Source organism: Odocoileus virginianus, chromosome 5 (assembly GCF_023699985.2).
Source record: "Odocoileus virginianus isolate 20LAN1187 ecotype Illinois chromosome 5, Ovbor_1.2, whole genome shotgun sequence".
In the NCBI taxonomy this organism is placed as follows: Eukaryota; Metazoa; Chordata; class Mammalia; order Artiodactyla; family Cervidae; genus Odocoileus; species Odocoileus virginianus.
Window position 1 is genome coordinate 19,624,275 of NC_069678.1, and position 19,319 is coordinate 19,643,593.

The 19,319-nt window shown below is 50.5% G+C and overlaps 2 protein-coding genes across 6 annotated transcripts in view; one reads left to right on the plus strand and one right to left on the minus strand.

Annotated features, from left to right (window-relative positions):
• LOC110125760 (uncharacterized protein C1orf226 homolog) overlaps positions 1–19,319 on the plus strand; it is a 345,339-nt gene that overhangs the window by 310,455 nt on the left and 15,565 nt on the right. For 3 of the 5 annotated variants that reach the window (XM_070467692.1, XM_070467693.1, XM_070467694.1), the window contains 5 exons: positions 5,230–5,396; positions 7,081–7,260; positions 11,130–11,171; positions 14,658–14,823; positions 16,202–16,354. In XM_070467692.1, coding sequence (XP_070323793.1) covers positions 5,230–5,396; positions 7,081–7,260; positions 11,130–11,171; positions 14,658–14,823; positions 16,202–16,354 — 708 coding nt within the window. Of the gene's footprint in view, positions 1–5,229; positions 5,397–7,080; positions 7,261–11,129; positions 11,172–14,657; positions 14,824–16,201; positions 16,612–16,647; positions 16,650–19,319 lie in introns of all 5 variants that reach the window. The other 2 variants (XM_070467695.1, XM_020875040.2) reach the window with 2 other exon arrangements.
• Positions 4,164–4,522, minus strand: LOC110125762 (large ribosomal subunit protein eL39). Its single transcript, XM_020875047.2, has one exon. The coding sequence runs from the start codon at positions 4,466–4,468 to the stop codon at positions 4,313–4,315; it is 156 nt and encodes a 51-aa protein (XP_020730706.1). The 5' UTR covers positions 4,469–4,522; the 3' UTR covers positions 4,164–4,312.

Genomic DNA, 19,319 nt, shown 5'->3' on the forward strand with positions numbered 1-19,319 from the left:
TCCATGGACAGAGAAGCCTGGTGGGCTTCAGCCCGTGGGGTCACACAGAGTCAACACAATAGAAGCAACGTAGTATGCATGCATGGTTTGATACAAAATAAAATTTTCTAAAAATACAACAAGAATGACAAGATGACAGAGTAGAAGGATGTGCACTCATCTTCTGCAAAAACTCCAAAATTACAGCTTGCTGCTGAACAACCTTCGACAGGAGAATGTTGGATCCCACCAAAAAAAGATACGCCACGTCCAAGGGCAAAGGAGAAGCCCCAGCAAGATAGTTGAGGGGCAAAATCATGTTTAAATCAAACCCCATACCCGTCAGAGACACTCGGAGGGCTCAAGCAAACCTTGTGCACACCAGGACCCAGAGACCCCACAGAGACTGAGCCAGAACTGTGTTTGAGTGTCTCCTGTGGAGATACGGGTCAGCAGTGGCCTACTGCAGGGGCAGGGGCTCTGGGCGCAGCAGACCTGGGTATGGCATAAGCCCTTTTGGAGGAGGTCGCCATTAACCCCACCATAGATCCACCATAACTTATGCAGGACTGGGAAACAAACTCTTGGAGGGCACAAACAAAACCTTGTGCACACCGGGACCCAGGAGAAAGGAGCAGTGACCCCACAAGAGACTGACCCAGACTTGCCCTGAGTGTCCAGGAGTCTCCGGCAGAGGCATGGGTTGGCCGCGGCCTGCTGCAAGGTCAGAGGCACTGAGTGTAGCAGCCCATGCATGGGACCTTTTGAAGGAGGTCACCATTATCTTCATTACCTCCACCATAGTTTGGCCTCAGGTCAAACAACAGGGAGGGAACACAGCCCCGCCCATCAACAGAAAATTGGATTAAAGATTTACTGAGCATGGCCCTGCCCATCAGAACAAGACCCAATTTCCCCCTCAGTCAGTCTCTTCCATCAGGAAGCTTTCATAGCCTCTTATCCTTCTCCATCAGAGGGCAGACAGAATAAAGACCACAATCATAGAAAACAAACCAAACTGATCACATGGATCACAGCCTTGACTAACTCAAACTATGAGCCATGCCATGTAGGGCCATCCAAGACAGACGGGTCATGGTGGAGAGTTCTGACAAAACGTGGTCCACTGGAGAAGGGAATGGCAAACCACTTTAGTATTCTTTCCTTGAGAACCCCATGAACAGTATGAAAAGGTGAAAAGATAGGGCACTGAAAGATGAACTCCCCAGGTGGGTAGGTGCCCAATATGCTACTGGAGATCAGTGGAGAAATAACTCCAGAAAGAATGAAGAGATGGAGCCAAAGCAAAAACAACACCCAGTTGTAGATGTGACTGGTGATGGAAGTAAAGTCCGATGCTGTAAAGAGCAATACTGCATAGGAACCTGGAATGTTAGGTCCATGAATCAAGGTAAATTGGAAGTGGTAGAACAGGAGATGGCAAGAGTGAACATCGACATTTTAGGAATCAGCAAACTAAAATGGACTGGAATGGATGAATTTAACTTGGACGACCATTATTATATCTACTACTGTGGGCAAGAATCCCTTAGAAGAAATGGAGTAGCCATCATAGTCAACAAAAGAGTATGAAATGCAGTACTTGGGTGCAGTCTCAAAAATGACAAAATGATCTCTGTTCATTTCCAAGGCAAACCATTCAGCATCACGGTAATCCAAGTCTATGCCCCAACCAGTAATGCTGAAGGAGCTGGAGTTGAATGGTTCTATGAAGACCTACAAGACCTTCTAAAACTAACACCCAAAAAAGATGTCCTTTTTATTATAGAGGACTGGAATGCCAAAGTAGGAAGTCAAGAAATACCTGGACAACAGGCAAATTTGGCCTTGGAGTACAGAATGAAGCAGGACAGAGGCTAACAGAGTTTTGCCAAGAGAACACACTGGTCATAGCAAACACCCTCTTCCAACAACACAAGAGAAGACTCTACACATGGACATCACCAGATGGTCCATACTGAAATCAGATTGATTATATTCTTTGCAGCCAAAGATGGAGAAGCTGTACAGTCAGCAAAAACAAGACCCGGAGCTGACTGTGGCTCAGATCATGAACTCCTTATTGCCAAATTCAGACTTAAATTGAAGAAAGTAGGGAAAACCACCAGACCATTCAGATTTGACATAAATCAAATTCCTTACAGTTATACAGTGGAAGTGAGAAATAGATTCAAGGGATTAGATCTGATAGACAGAGTGCCTGGTGAACTATGGACGGAGGTTCGTGACATTGTACAGGAGACAGGGATCAAGCCCACTGCCAAGAAAAAGAAATGCAAAAAGGCAAAATTGTTGCTGAGGAGGCCTTACAAATAGCTGAGAAAAGAGAGTTAAAGGCAAAGGAGAAAATAAAAGATATACCCATCTGAATGCAGAGTTCCAAAGAAAAGCAAGGAGAGATAAGAAAGCCTTCCTCAGTGATCAAGACAAAGAAATAGAGAAAAACAGTAGAATGGGAAGGACTACAGATTTCTTCAAGAAAATTAGAGATACCAAGGGAACTTTTCATGCAAAGATGGGCACAATAAAAACAGAAATGGTATGGACCTAACAGAAGCAGAAGAAACTTAAGAAAAAGTGGCAAGAACACACAGAAGAACTGTACAAAGAAAGATATTAATGACCCAGATAACCACAATGGTGTGATCACTCACATGGAGCCAGGCATCCTGGAATGTGAAGTCACATGGGCCTTAGGAAGCATCACTATGAACAAAGCTAGTGGAGGTGATGGAATTCCAGCTGAGCTATTTCAAATCCTAAAAGAAGATGCTGTGAAAGTGCTGAACTCAATGTGCCAGCAAATTTAGAAAACTCAGCAGTGGCCACAGGACTGGAAAAGGTCAGTTTTCATTCCAATCCCAAAGAAAGGCAGTGCCAAAGAATGTTCAGACTACCACACAATTGCACTCATCTCACATACTAGCAAAGTAATGCTCATAATTCTCCAAGCCAGGCTTTAACAGTACACGAACCAAGAACTTCCAGATATTCAGGCTGGATTTAGAAAAGGCAGAGGAACCAGAGATCAAATTGCTAACATCCATTGGATCATCGAAAAAGCAAGCGAGTTCCGGAAAAACATCTACTTCTGCTTGATTGACTATGCTAAAGCCTTTGGCTGTGTGGATAACAATAAACTGTGGAAAATTCTTCAAGAGATGGGAATACCAGACCACCTGACCTGCCTCTTGACAAACCTATATGCAGGTCAAGAAGCAACAGTTAGAACTGGACATGGAGCAAGACTGGTTCCAAATTGGGAAAGGAGTATGTCAAGGTTGCATATTGTCACCCTGCTTATTTAACTTATATGCAGAATGCCAGGCTGGATGAAGCACAAGCTGGAATCAAGATTGCCGGGATAAATATCAATAACCTCAGATATGCAGATGACACTACCATTATGGCAGAAAGTGAAGAGGAACTAAAGAGCCTCTTGATGAAAGTGAAAGAGGAGAGTGAAAAAGTTGGCTTAAAGCTCAACATTCAAAAAACTAAGATCATGGCATCTGGTCCAGTCACTTCATGGCAAATAGATGGGGAGACAGTGTTAGACTTAATTTTGGGGAGCTCCAAAATCACTGCAGATGGTGATTGCAGCCATGAAATTAAAAGATGCATGCTCCTTGAAAGAAAAGCTATGATCAACCTAGACAGCATATTTAAAAGCAGAGACATTACTCTGCCAACAAAGGTCTGTCTAGTCAAAGCTATGGTTTTTCCAGTAGTCAGGTATGGATGTGAGAGTTGGACTATAAAGGAAACTGAGCTCCGAAGAATTGATGCTTATATACTATGGTTTTGGAGAAGACTCTTGAGAGTCCCTTGGACTGCAAGAAGATCCAACCAGTCCATCCTAAAGGAAATCAGTCCTGAATATTCATTGGAAGGACTCATCCTGAAGCTGAAACTCCATTACTCTGGCGACCTGATGCAAAGAACTGATTCACTGTAAAAGACCCTGATGGTGGGAAAGATTGAAGGCAGGAGGAGAAGGAGACGACAGAAGATGAGATTGTTGGATGGCATCACCTACTCGATGGACATAAGTTTTTTTTGTTTTTTTTTTTTTTTTTTTTTTTTTTATCATTAGACAGCCCTGTGTCCTGACAGGAGTATTTATTCAGTACGTCATCACAAACCATCTAATACAATAACAGTTCCGTTACATATTTATTACTGGTTTCGACTGATAGTGAGGAAATAAGAAACATCAGGAGCCAAGCATTACAGTAGTGATGTTCTCACTGTGATACGGCTGCTTAAATAAGTGGTCTTAACACGTGTGCCACTTTTTATGTGAGGCTTCTTATAGACCCAACTTGGTTCTTCTCCAATGTCTTCTCTTGGAGTTGTACCTAATTTTATTGCCAGTTTTCATTCGAATCCATTGAGGAATGGGACGATTCTGCTTTTGCTTCTTGGCCAGGAATCGCTTGATCCTGAAAGTCTTGTGAGAAGACATGGTGAGGACAGACCTCAACCGCACATAGGATGGCGGAGAAGAGAAAAGAGAGTGGACATAAGTTTGAGTAAGCTCTGGGAGTTGGTGATGGACAGAGAAGCCTGGTGTGCTGCAGTCCATGGGGTCGCAAAGAGTTGGATACGACTGAGTGACTGGACTGAAAAATACACCTATTTATGTAATATTTTTCCTGCTAAAACCTTTGGGGGCTTCCCTGGTGGCTCAGTGGTAAAGAATCTGCTTGCCAATGCAAGAGACACCAGTTCAATCCCTGGATCAGGAGGATCCCCTGGAGTAGAAAGTGGCAACCCACTCCAGTATTCTTGTGTGGGAAATCCCATGGACAGAGGAATCTGGTGGGCTACAGTCCGAGGGGTTGCAAAGAATCAGACACGACTGAAAGAGTACTTTTTCCCCTAGTCTGTTTCCACTCCTGAGTTTGAGTGAGGTCGAGGTGGCTGTCATCCCTTTCTTGCAGGTTCCCCACACCCTGTCAGTGAAAACATCACGCCAGCCTGACAAAGCAGTCATGTCCAGTCTTGAGGAAATGTTGTCTTTGTTTCTGAACTATGAGAAGATACTAAAATCAGAACATCTTATTGGATTGGATTTAATGGACTTGAGTTGAAAGGATATATGAAAATGTTACTAAGCCAGTGGTGTCCCGAAGCGTGACATGATTGAAAACCGAAGTGTTGGGAAGGAGGATGTTGTTCTTGGTGTGGCTCTTCCCCTCCCCACGCTCTCTCTTGTCCCTGTAGGCCGCCAGCTCACCGGGGCCGAGAGGACCTCCACGGCCACCGCAGAGGAGACGGACATCGATGCGGTCGAGGTCCCACTCCCAGGGAACGACGCCCTGGAATTCAGCCGAGGCGTGACCGACCTTGATGCTGTAGGGAAGGAAGGAGGCGCCCACACAGACCCCAAGGTAGGCAGGAGGCAGCCCAGCCAGGTGATCAGCACATCTGTGTGCATGTCACCTCCCAGAGCGGCCTGTGTCACAGCCTCAGCCCCCGCCTCAGCCCCCATCGGTCACCTCTTGGCCTCTGCCAGCCCCGTGGTGGCTCCAGAGCATGTGTTACTTCCTTCTAGACTGAATCTAGAGATTCAGTCCTGGTGAACTGATGCTAGATGCTGCTGCATGTCGGGATTTCACAGAGCTCATTTCTGACATGCATTACCCTCCAGGGTCCATCAGTCCTCAGATCCCTTCTTCTCATTGGAAGCCCCAGCTTTAAGGTACCTCATCGGGGCACAATACCTGTGCCTGTGGCTAATCCTTGCACAACACAGTGTGATCCCCTGGGGCTTAGCTGAAGAAGCAGGGTGAGTTTGGGCTGTCTCTGCCTGTGGCTAGGATCGTGTGCTTTTGATGCTCCTGGGGAGGCTGGAAATTGGCCCATTGGAGGCTGGAAACTGCAAGACCCCCTCAGGCATCCTCCATTTCAACCTCCTGTTTTTATGGGTGAGATGACGGATGCCCTCAAGGGGTTTCTGATATGATCCAGGTGAAACTGAGAACTTCCAACCTGAAAACAAAACCAGCACCCCTGGCCCCCACCCCCACACACGGCCCCTGCCTCCACACACACACACAGCCCCCCTACCACACACACACGCCCCCCCCCCCAACACGCACAGCGGCTGACACACACTCACAGAAGGAAAATTCTGACAGATTGCCCTTGCCTGAGACTCCCTGCCAATTCCCTGCATCATGAGTGCCTCTCTTTAGTCATCATGTAACAGCTTTTCCCAAGAGGAGGTCATTAGGCTAGCTCATTGGAAGGGGACACCTGTCAAGTTTGAAGGCGGTATTGTTCCGTCTTGTCTGCCGGCTGTCTTCTGTGGCGCCCAGTTTGTACCCTGCACGTGGCAGAAGCCCTCTGTCACCAGCACTTCCTCTTGCACACCTGAAGAAGGGCCAGAGCTGCGGCAGTGGGGCCCTCTGGCTCCCAGAGGCCGTCCAGTGACACTGTCCAGCCATCAGGACGGAGGCGGGAGGGAAGGCAATGGAAGCTGCAGAGGATCTCCCCAGCCCACGCTCTGTGTGTGTCCAGACTTCCTTCTCCGGAGCTCCCGCCGTGAGGAGGCGGTGCCGGGTCGGAGCACCGCCCTCCTGGCCTCTGCCTCCAGTGGTCAGCTCAGGAGACCCTGCAGACCCGGGAGGGGAGCGCCCTGAGCACACAGCAGAGTGAACGTGGGCGCCGCCGCATAGCAGGGTGTAGGTAGCTCTCTTTCGTAGAAACAGATCCAAGACCAGAACCTCAGCTAACTCAACAATGTGGTAGAGTTGGAAGCCATGGGCAAGAAATGGAACAGGATCAGCTGCCTAGACTCCCATCGTATCACATCAGGAACTCAGCTATACAAATAGGGTTTTCTGACTGTGGCCCCAGCACAGGCCGTCAGATCATCTCCTCTGGGGGTAGTGGGGGGTGGGGGCGGGGGGGCTCCTGTCCACATTTCCACTCAAGACGCAGCATTTCCAGCTCTTGGTTATAAGTGGGCCATTTCACCCCAGCCTCGTATCAGACATACTGTGTATATGGAAGACAAATTGTCTAAAGGAGGCACATGCCCAGGCTCACACCCGGCCTTCTCTCCTCCAGGCCTCGCCCCACCCCCAGGAGCCCATGCTGACAGCCTCGCCCAGGATGCTCCTTCCCTCCTCTTCCGCGAAGCCCCCGGGCCTGGGCGCGGGCACGCCGCTGTCCACCCACCACCAGATGCAGCTCCTGCAGCAGCTCCTCCAGCAGCAGCAGCAGCAGACGCAAGTGGCTGTGGCCCAGGTTCTCCTCAGCCTCCTCCCTTCTTCGCAGGCTCCACTCTCATGGGCTTGACGCACCTCCCCTAGCGAGGGGCACAGGGCAGGTTTTAAAGCCTAGGGAGCTCTGAGGGATGGCTCATGCTGTTGGATCATTGCTTGTTGGGGAAGGGGGAGGTGGGGAGAGAAGGAAGGGGGATGCAGATGAAATGGGAAGAAACGTTTTGGTTTCCCATGTATCCCCGACTCTGAGTTGGGCTTGGCTGGCTTGGCTGGATGTTGTTGGGTCATGACTTGAAAATACTAAGGAACATAATTTCACCCTTCCTTTCCTGCCTTCTTTTCCTGGTGTGTGGGTGAGAAGGGATGCTTCTGGAGTCAGGACAGGTATGAGGATAGGTGTGACTTTGTGATACCACTCTTAAAAGAATTAAAATATGGATTTGTGCCAAATGCCCCTGCAGAATCTACCATCCTGCAAACCTTGTTCATAGAGGTTTCCATGCCTCCTTTAGTCATCTACTCATTCCAGGCAGGATTTCTCTATTTATGTAAAGATGTCTCCAGGCAGGACTTGATACCATACTGGCCTTGATTATAATAGGATTTATCTTCCAGGAACTTGTCATTCGGTTGCTAAGTCCTGTCCAACTCTTTGCAACCCTGTGGACTATAGCACGCTGGGCTCTTCTGTCCTCCACTATCTCCCTGAATTTGCTCACATTCATGTCCATTGAGTCAGTGATGCTTTCTAACCAGCTCATCCTCTGCTACCTTCTTCTCCTTCTCTTGTACATTTCCTTACAGGAACTTAGGTATTTGAGCTAAAATGGGAAGATCTGGCTTAGATTTCAGGAATCAAGCACTGTTTGAGCCCCGAGGACTCATTGGGCTGCTGTTGCTTTCTAAAGGAGGGGCGAGCTGATTTCCTTGCTGCTTTTAGCAGGGATCCCTTCTGCTTGCTTTCTGTGGAGGGCATTGTCATCCACATCTTCTTGGAACTTGTGAGTCTGAGCTGCATCTTCTCTCCGGGCAATCAGGGGATGGTGGACACATCATTGGTACCATTCGAAAGCTGACTCCTAAGGTAAGAGTCAGATAGGGTCAGGACCTAATGGGTAGATGAAAACAGTGAGGAGTGGGGACTTCAGGATTTGGAGAGTTGGGGAGAGATCTGGGAAGGCAGCTCTTGGCATTGGCATTCTACATCTGTTCAGTCAGGCTGGCCTCTGGGGTCTTCTGCATTCTGGAATGAGAATAAGAAGACTTCTCTAGAGAGCTGTTACTGATCCTTGTCATTTCTTCTCCTACCCTTCTCACAACCGCCAGGTGGAGTGAATCACACGGGTAGAGCTGTCCTTCCCAACACAAACCCCTTGAGGAAGCATCCGGCAGCCTAACCAAAATGATGCAATGACTTGGGTCTTAAAAAGACCTTCTTACAGCAGTCCCACACTGACATGGGCCTGAGGCCCAGCCTCATGGGTGCCTTTTGCAACTGGGTTTCAAGAGAATAAAATCAGCAGGGCTCTGCTCCCAAGTGATTTGAGCCTTTTAAAAAATACTGACCATGAACCAAAAGGATATGTGCTGATACTGGCAGGATCTGCAGGTATTCCCAAAACAACAACAAAGAGGAGGGATGTCATTAATGGCTTCTGATATTTGGGGGAAAAAAATCACTGCCTTTTCTCAAATAATTGTATTCATCTCCTGAATTAATGATGTGGCGGGTGTGATGGCTGACAGGAACACAAAGCCGGAATGCTCCAGCACAGGGCCATTTGGCAACCCACATCCATCCTCCAACCACGATACTTTTCTCTTTCAGCATATCCATTACCAAGTAATTAGTGTTTATCTAAGAATGAGCTTGATGCATATTCATGATGAATATTATCAGAGAGGCCTTTGAATTTGAAGTCACTGCTAAATATTGAAGAAAAACTATTTGAAAACGTATAATCTGCACAAGAAGAAGAGTGTTGTGGTAGTCTAAGGATGCAGTTTGCAAAGCCACGGGACCTGTGCTTATCGTAGGTCTCTCCCAGTCAGGATGAAACCCTCCGAGTGGTTCTCTGGCCCAGAATCAAGCATCCGTCTCACGGAGACATTGCTCTCCTGGCCCTGTTTTAACTGCCTGTGTTGTAGAAGACAGGGAAGCCAGGAGAGGGGAAGAGTGCGGTGCCTGCAGTTCACTTGATGAGCCTGTCTCAGTTTGGCCACTTCCACACTTGGAATCTGTTGATTGTAGCTGGCAGTGCCCTGGTTGAATCTGTGCAGTCTGTGACATGACTCAAAGGCCACCGGAGCGCATCAGTATCTCCCATGCATAAAACGGCTTTGGGTAGGGCCATAGCCTTCGAAAGTGCTCAGGTCAGACAGTCCCTTGAGGTCCTCACAGAGCCGCTTGGCAGAAGTTGTCTTCCCCCCTCCTCCGTCCTCACAGGCAGTCTGTTCAGTTTGCTTCTTCCTTTGCTGCCTGGGAATACAGCTGACATGTCGCACCTCACAACTGGCTTTCAGCTCCTCTTGTCCTCCAGACCGATTCGGTCCTAAACCAGCCTTCAGTTACAGGTTTTTCTGCATCTTCCTCTCTTACTCTCTTTGTAGCATTTGATTCAAGGGCTTTTTATTAGTATCCAAATCTTTGGGTGTAAACAATGATATAAGATATATATATATATATATATAGGTGGATTAATAAATAGGTCTTCTTAACATCTTTCCTGCTTTTAAAATATATCAAATCTGGCTTACTTGGTTTCTCTGCACAGTGTCCAGCATGAGGTCAGCTTTTACTTGTGCTGTCAAATGCTATTGCCATCAAACCGCAAGGTTTCTGCCTGTCTTTGTAAAACTACCAGCAGTCCCCGGAATTCCAGTGGGTAGTCCTGTGACCTCAGCTTTCAGGTGGGAACACATTTTCCTTTGTTCTGGGAGTATCCTGTGTGACTCCTGAGAAGAGCTAAAGATAAAGACAGTTTCTTGCAAACAGATGTACTCTTGGGGTCCCTTGTTGCATGATTTATGCACCCTCCCCATTTATTCTCAAAGACCCATCTGGTTCTACTGTTATCATTGGGACCAGGCTTAGATCTCCTTCACACTGTTCTGATTTGGTCTCAGACCTCAAGACCTTTCTCAGCCTCTTCCTAAATTGGTTCCAAGTTGGTCTAGAAAGGCCCTGCCTTGGCCTTCAAGGTATGTGGGCAAAGGTGTTGCTCAGCTGACTCTTAAGCATTTCTAGACTAGATCTCAGTGCATAAATGGTGAACCCCAAGCCCTTTGGACCACTTTCCTGACCCCAGCATGAGGCTTGCGTGGCTGCACTAGCTTCCTGCTTTTAGATGGACAAGCAGTTCAAGGGTGCGAATCAAAGTATAATCGAGCCTTGAACCAAAGCTGGGTTGTAGCTGGCACCCGCATGGCCACGGGCTGGGCCCACGTAGCTCCGGAATTGATCCAGGCACTGTGGCAGACTGGCAGCAGTTAAGTAGGCCAGGTCCCTTCACAGTTTGCCAACTCCTAGCCTGGCTCCTGGTGAAAATGTTGTCCTGCAGCTCAATATTGCTATTGAAAGATTTCTCTACCTGCTGCCACTTGTTCTGAAACAAGCGATCGGTTACTTAATGCTTTGCAATTGTGTATGCCGTGGTTAGAGGAACAGCGCTGAAAACCCTCCGCAGCCCCTCCACCCCCGGCCCTAGATGTAGCCCCTGTCCTCGTGGCTTCTCCAGTCCCCAGCACCCTGGGTGCGCTGCCCAGGCCCCTGCCTCGTGCATGCAGAGCCAGAGCCTCCTGCCTTCGCTTATGTGTCCAGTGTGTTGGGGGGCAAACTGCTCTGGTTCTCTCCACTGCCATTTCCATGTGCCTGCTGCTCCCTAACTTCAGCCTGGCCCTGCCCCCACTTCTCGCGGAGGAGCTGGAGTCCAGGCAAGTAGGCTGGAGGGCCAGTGGGCAGTGGTCTGGTGCTGCTGGGTGGGTTGTGGGCGGCTGTCTGAGTCTGGGGAAGGGGTGCAGATCTGGACGGCACAGGCTTGAACTTGTACTGCTGTGGCCAAAACGCAGAACTGGACACCAACTCCAGGCGTGGCCTTCCCCCCGATCTAGTCTGACCAGAATGCCTGCGTGCTAAGTCGTCTCAGTCTGGTCTGACTCTTTGCGACCCTGTGGACCGTAGCCCACCAGGCTCCTCTGTCCATGGGATTCTCCAGGCAAGAATGCTGGAGTGGGTTGCCATGCCCTCCTCCAAGGGATCGATCCCTTGGCAGGCAGATTCTTTACCACTAGTGCCTCCTGGGAAGCCCAGAATAGTTATTGCCAAAGACCGCATGGCTCCGGAAAAGCAAAACTATCTGCTACCTTTTCAGAAATTAACATAGCCTGCCTTGGCAAAAGGTGTTTGAGGTTTTAAAAGAAGAGCGTGCTGAATACAAATAAGTCCCATCTGCTAGGGAAGGGGAGGTGGTATCTACTGTTGTACAGTGGGGGAAGCAAGCACACAGCTGTAGCTGACTGCCCAAGCCAAGGCTGAAAATAATGCAGCTTCACTTCAGTGCTTCGTGGCTAGACCCACATAAGCGAAACACAAGGACTGTTAAATTGCCTCAAATTTAGAGGAAGTGCGGGCTGTTTTGTCCCAGCTTGGCCTGGGTCTCGTACTCCTGGGTGCAGACTGCTGCAGTGGGAGGCCTGAGCCTTATGCCTGCTGCCCGTTTAGGCGGCTGCCGGAACAGAAGGGCTCCTTAGCGCTGGCTTTAGGCAGCAGCAGCAGCGTGTGCTTTCGCATTCCCAGGGTTTGAAAACACCTGAAATGTTATAAGTCTGCGTTTGCAAAGCTAAAGTTCTTATTTAGGCTGATACAAGGAACACTCAAACACAACTTTGTCTCGTAGTACTGAGTGCCTGTGGATATGAGATTAGAGATTTGATTCAAGGGTCATCTTTTATGTACTAATGGTAACTCCCCTGCTAGAATGGTTACGTGCAAAAGAAACTTCCAGATTTTGGTGTTTTTTTTAACCCGCCTGGCTTCTGCAGGAGGGAGTTCCTCTTTTGTCCCTAGTCCTAATTCTCTGACTTCCCAGAGGAAATCTAGGAGTGTTCTTCACTGAACCTTTAACCAGTGGCCGCTGGTACTATTCCATTCACCTGATATGGACTCATAGACTGTCCAAGCCTCTGGCCAACTCTCTCAGTTGAAGAATGGAGAAAGTGAGGTGCAAGTAGAAGGGTATTACCTACAGTTCAGTAGGGAGTAACCAACAGATTCCAGCACTCAGCTCCTGGTCCAGTGCTCTCAAATGGCCTCTTCTGTGGGCAGGTTCAGACGTGGGCTTTGGGCACCTGAGTCTGCAGCCTTGGTGTGCAGGGCCCTCTGTAGATGTCAGTTGGTGGTAGGTGGGATTCTCCACTTTTTCTATTTATGTGCACTGAAAGTTTTGCTCCACGTTTATGCCTTGTGTTTCTGTTTTGCTCTGAAGAAAATAGAAAATGGATAATTAGCAATTCTGTCTGCCCAGTACATTCCTGTCAGTGATGCTCTTAGTTGGAATAAATTACATTTACTGGCAGATGGAAGGTTATGGATTCCTCTGGGGGCACTTGTAAGGGTGAGGTTCCCACAGCAATTGTCCTGATTCTCAGAGCCAGCAGGATTTGGGGGACTGTTTTGGTGAACTGTCTCCATGCCTCATTTTTGCAAGGAAGACAGGGGCTCAATAGCCATCTACCATCTGATACTAGATTAAAATATTATTGCCACTGCTTTCCCTGTTCTTGCCCCACTCTAGATCTCTCCTTAGCTTATTTGAGGCTGATGTCTGGACTGGAAGATCAGTCTTGTCCTTAGCAGCTCCTGGTGAAGGACAGATTCACTTTAGATTCCTTAGGCATCCTCCCCCTGGGAACGATAGGCCTAACCTCAGGAGCCGCTAATGGAAAGTGGCAACTAATCTCATTAGTGGTTCCACTTAGAAGCAGAGCCAACAACTGCAAGGTCAGGTCCTCAAATCTGGGCCGGGGTGAGGAGTTGGGGGAAGGAAGCAGCCACTGCATCCAAAAGTGTGATCTCTGAGGGCTGGCTGCCGGGAGGGCAGGCACTGCGCTAGCAGGACTCTGGGCCAAGCTCGGCCAGACCATGGGGTGAGCCTGACCTTTTACTCCCTGACAGAATGTGAATCTCTTTGGAGCAGATGGCTCTTCAGAAACCCAGAACATCTGAGTCAGAGAATCAACTCTCCCAACTCGTTCCCTCTCTCTCCTCTGCTCCTGGCTCTACCTGTCCCACCCCGGTCCTCCGGACTCCGTGTCTTTATCCACACCATGTTTTTGGTTCAAGAAAACCCTCTTTCGTACAGGTTGCTTTGGTCTTAACCACCAAATTCATGAGCTCCCCTTATTCAGGGACCTTCAGAAGCCTCCCAGAGGCCCTTTATCCACTTCTTAGCACAGAAGTCACACATTGTTGTGATTGTTGTGTGACTTCGTTTCGTCAAGCCAGAGTCCTGAGAGAATCCCCATGTCTCCCCCCCGCCCCGGGTTGTGTCCCCACACCCAGACTGCACAGCGGGCGCAGAGAGGCCCCCGGGCCCCGAGCACGCAGGGTGCCGTTGCCGGGTGCTCTATCGGGGGACGGTGAGAGGGCGAGGGTCCCCCGCGGTTCCCCCTCTCCCCAGAGAGGGTGGCTCTGGAAGCCGTCACCGCAGGCTGGCAGCCCCCTGCCGGGGCTGCTGGACAAGGCCCTGTGGTTAGTCAGCCAGCAGCTGTTTGACCTCTGCCAGGTATGAGGCATGCTCCCAGAGGCCCCCAGAAATAAAAAGGGAACGGGAAGGTCGGGGAGGAAGCTGACACCCACCACAGGCGTGGAGAAACAGTCTTCATTACAGTCACCTCACTGACTTAGGGCATGCGCCTGGCTTCCTGTTTCTCACGCTGTTTGGGTGTGAGGAAGGGGAGAAGGAAGATGGTTATGGGGGTCTGCTGTGACACTGTTCCTAGCTAGTGGGTCAGCATATCAGTTTTTTGGCTTTGTTTTTTAAAAGACAAGATGAGGAAAAGGTACCTGCCTCAGCACAGCGGTAGTGTGTTAGCCGTCAGAGCAGTTCTGACGGGGCTGGGGCTGGGACACAACTCGTTCCTACCGCTCGCTCTCCGTGTGGGACTCTAAGTGGTACCTGAATGACACGTCACGGCCCCCGCTCGGGATGCGGATCCAGTGGCCCAGCTTCTTTCAGCTCCTCCTCTGCATTACAAGCCCAGGTGCCCATTTTGCCGGGAAAGGGCTTCTCCGTCTTGAATTGAACCTGGAAGGCATGTCTGGCCCTGGCCCTCCACCAGCGACTTGTGTTTACATTCACATCCTTCTCTTCTCTCCGCCCTGTCTCCTCGCTGTCTTCTCTGCCTCCCCCGTCTCCGCAGGTTCACTTGCTGAAGGACCAGCTGGCTGCTGAGGCCGCAGCGCGGCTGGAGGCCCAGGCTCGTGTGCACCAGCTCCTGTTGCAGAACAAGGACATGCTCCAACACATCTCTCTGCTGGTCAAGCAGGTGCAGGAGTTGGAGCTGAAGTTGTCAGGACAGAATGCCAGTAAGCGAAGGCCCTGCCTGGCCTCACTTCCCTGTGGAGGCTCTGGAACCGTTTTCTCTTCCCTAAAGCTTGTGGTGGTACTCTGTTGGACCCCTGGCCTGCCCTGGTATCCGAGCAGAAAATATAAGCAGCTCTGTCTGTTCCACCCACACACTTAGCGGAATTCTAAAGTGGCAGGGCCAGAGAGGGTCCTGGCTGTCTTCTAGCCCAGCGCCCAGATTTGACCTTGAAAGTGCCCAGGGCTCACCGCCATACGTTCACCCAGCCTCTCCTTGATGGGCCTGCAGGCTCTGGACATCCTGAGGCTGCCTGGTTTCTTCTCAGAGAGCTTTTCCAATCGAAATACACTGAGCATCTACTGTGAGTCATGCTCTCTGAGAGCTCTGCAGGAGACGTCAGACTGTCCAGTCGTTCACTCCCCCTGCATAACGCGCAGAAAAGGCTGGTAGCAGTCTGCCTCTCCGTGGGTAAAGCAGAGGAGACCTTGTGGCCAGCACACTCTGCTGGCTAGTGGCAGAGGTTGCTTGGCTCCCAGCCTGAGATGGCTGCGTCTACTCCCAGCGGATGCCAGGCTGCCCTGGGAAGTGCTGGAAGAGTGTGTCTCTATTACACGCTGAACGTGTCCGTAGGCTGCTGCTCTAAGTGCGCGCTGACTGTGGACCAGTATCGACTGACCATATGCACGACCTCATTTAATCCCTACCGTGGCACATGATTTTGTGCCCATGATACAGATGAAGAAACAGACTCAGAGATTAAATAACTAGCTCCAGGTTTCAAGACTAGCATAGTGTGGAGGCAAGGTTCAAACTCGGGTCTGATCATAAAACAAATGCTTTCTGAAGTATACCAGTAGTTCTCCCAAACTACCCTGTGAGCTTCTTAAAAAATGGATTCTCCCAGATCCAACCCAAGAGATTCTGCATTAGTAGGTCTCGGGCAGAGCTCAGATCTCTGTTTTTAAAGTGGCCCAAAGGTATGGATAGGGAACCACTGTACTTGACCACTCTGAAAGCCCTTCTGGATATTTCTTTGTCAAAGCCCTGTTGTATTAATGCCAATTTACAAGTTTGCGCTAAACATTTCTACATACTTTTAACATAGCTCTTCAATTTGTACCTTTTCCCTACCACGTTCCCCATTCAAAGCTTCCGCTAGTGTTGCCGGCCCATCGCGGTCACGGCCCCGCCTTTGCCTCCTCCACCGGCTCCTCCCCCTAGCCTGGCATGTCCATTCTGAGTCAAGCGAAGGGAAGAACTGAAAAGCCCCCCCTTACCCCACTCCCCCCACGTTGGCCAGGGGCCTGGGTGGGCCAAGCGTGGCCTTCAAACCACCGCCTTGCTAATACCACCCCTCCTCCCGTTGTCTCCTCCTCCAGTGGGCTCGCAGGACAGCTTGTTGGAGATCACCTTCCGCTCTGGAGCCCTGCCCGTGCTCTGCGACCCCACGACCCCGAAGCCGGAGGACCTACACTCGCCGCCCCTGGGCGCGGGCTTGGCCGACTTCGCCCACCCAGCGGGCAGCCCCTTAGGTAGGCGCGACTGCTTGGTGAAGCTGGAGTGCTTCCGCTTTCTCCCGCCCGAGGACACCCCGCCCCCCGCTCAGGGCCAGCCGCTCCTCGGCAGCCTGGAGCTCATCAAGTTCCGAGAGTCGGGCATCGCCTCGGAGTACGAGTCCAACACGGACGAGAGCGAGGAGCGGGACTCGTGGTCCCAGGAGGAGCTGCCCCGCCTGCTGAACGTCCTGCAGAGGCAGGAGCTGGGCGACAGCCTGGATGATGAAATCGCCGTATAGGTGCCCAGGGGCGAGGCGGCGGAGGCCGAGGTGTGGAGGGCCGCGTCTGGCTGCTGCCTGGGTAGGGCTGCCAGCCGGTGGGCAGATGGGCACTGCTGAGGATGTCCAGGGGCCTGGAAACATTTAGAGTTTCAGAAAAGCATTAGGATATTTGCTTTGGAGGGTCAAGTGGGCAAGAGACTGGATTGCCAAAAGTGAATCAACTCCTCCCTCCTGTTTGTGACTACTGGGTGTGGAGGGGACTTTCAGAGCCCATGGCTTTGGGAGAGGGTCCCTCTTGACCACCAGGCTTCTGAAGGACCTGCTCCCACCTGCTGCATCATCAGGCGCCCTGTCTGTCATGTGAGGCCCTTATAATCCGCTTGCTCTTCCTACTTCTGTGGTCCCGACTATGAAGGGAAGCCATCGGTACCTTCTCAGGTACTTTGCGTTTAGATGCCAGGATGCTACCAGTTGCCTAACTCTCCCCGACCTTCCTGGGAGGAATAACTTCTCTAAGCCTTTGCAGAGACTGTAGAATTTAAACGCTCCAGGCTAGAGGACAGGACAGTCCTTTCAGTGTGAGTGTGGATTGGAATGTGTCGTATTGAGGGGATAAGCTTTCAGATGGATTGGATCCAAGTGCTTTCTCTGGGCGGCATCAGGTGTTGCTCCAGAAGGAGATGGGACTTCACTACCGTTCAGGCCCTGCCATGGAAGCCAGCGGGGAGGACAGCCTCTCTACTGCCCCAGATCACCGAGGTCTGATTCCTCGTGTGGATGCCCCGCCCACCTCCTGCCTCCAAGTCCAGCCCATCCCCAAGGAGGCTGGAAAGCTGCCCTCCCTCTCCTGTGTCCTGCCTCAAGGGCTGTGCCTACTGAAGCTGTTGTAGCACTCTGCCTCTATAAAAGCCTCAGAGCCCCCAGCCTTACCGCTCAACCTGTCCCCTCCACTGGGTGGAAGTGTGCAGTTTTTACTGCAAAAGAAGAAAACAGGAACACAGGCTGGTAGCTGAGACTGCTCAAGTCCACTCTTCAGAATCACTGCCACTTAAGTCAGGGACCAGAGCCACTTTGCCCTTGACCGGTCTCCCTGTGGATGCATGCCTTGAGCACACCTGTGAAAAGTGCCATGTGCAGTTCTCTTTTACCATCTAGGCCTGGAGATTACCACCTGATACACCGGGCTGATTGGGGCACTGAGGAAAAGCTTACTTGTCTTTAATCCCAGTAAGACCCTGAGTGGCTGGTAACAGATTTAAAGGTGTCTGAAGAGAGAGCTGAGACTTGCTAGTGCTGCGTAAGTTTGGGGAAATGTCTTTATCTTGAACAGCAAATTACAGACCCAGACTGTATTCCTATGGGGTTGGCTAAAACATTCATTCAGGTTTTTCCATAGCATCCTATGGGAAAACTCAAACAAACTTTCTGGCCAACCCAGTATTTGCGGATCAATTGGTAACGATGTGGTGGCTTCAAAATCAAGTTCTTTAAGCCTAACTTGGCTTTATAAAATACAGAAATGAAAGTGCAGATCTTCTGATAGCTACAGTTGGATTTCCTCTAGACCAGAAAGTCCAAATTAAAGGAAATATATGCAGCTTTATGCTAGCCTTCCTTGGTGCATGAAGGTGTCAGTGAAATGAGATGGGTGCATGTGTGTGCACGTGACATGCACGTGTGAGGGAAGGTGTATATGTGTGTGGGCTTGTGAGAAGTGACTAGAGAGAATGGGAATCTCCGGAGTGTTTGAATCAGCAGTAGACTTGTGTTCTTTTCCTAATATGCGCTTAGTTGGAGCGGGGGTGGCTCTGTTCTGTTATACTTTCTACTTAATCATTGGACGTAGGTCCAGAGACAGAAAGGAAGGAAGAACCATGAAATCAAAGGAGAGAGGTCAGGAGTCCAGTTTGGCTGAGCCTCTCTAACTTACAAAATCCTAACCCAGGCTTCCTTGAGTGTGGGACCTCTTTGCTCATTAGAAGTTGGGGTGTTCAGGGGAGGGGAAGGTCTGGCTTCTCCAGGCCCACTGCCTGCAAGCAGGGGCTGAAGACAAAGCCAGAAGCCAGTGGACTGGGTGTGTGGAATGTGCTCGGAGAGGGCGTGTTTGGGGTGGGGCGAAGAGTGGGTGGGGAAGATAGTTTCTAAAAGGGTCTTGAAAAGATCGCAAAGGGGAAGGAGAAAGCAGATGGTAGGGAGGCTGAAGAATTGGGGAGACCAGTTCTCTGTACCACTGACTTGGGACCCAGTCAAGACCCTTCCCTTCAGGAGGCCCCACAGTGGTTTCTAGCCACCTTGGCCCCATCCTTTCCCCAGTTCAGGCCCTCCCTGGAGCACTGGAGTGCGTGTTGGCATCATCCTTAGTGTGACCCAGCCAGCATGCACTGGGTGTGTGGAGATGGAGGAGACAAAGGACAGATCTAGGGGCCTTCACAGGTCACCAGCCACTGGGCAGGAAAGGGAGCATTGCGGACCCCAGCCTCCAGGCGACGTCACCCTGTCCCCTCCCGCTTGCTTCTTGCTCTGCTAACTCAGCTCCTGCCCTCCTCTCTTTCATCCTTCTCCTGTGCCCTGTGTGGAGGACGAGTGGACACTAGGGGCACCTCCCTTACAGTTCCTGCCCCGGGTGCAGCAGACTCTTGGGCACCCTAGGCTCTCACAGGTGTGGAGCCAGGGAAGAATTGCTCTGCACAGGATGGACTCTCTATTGGAACTGAAAATTA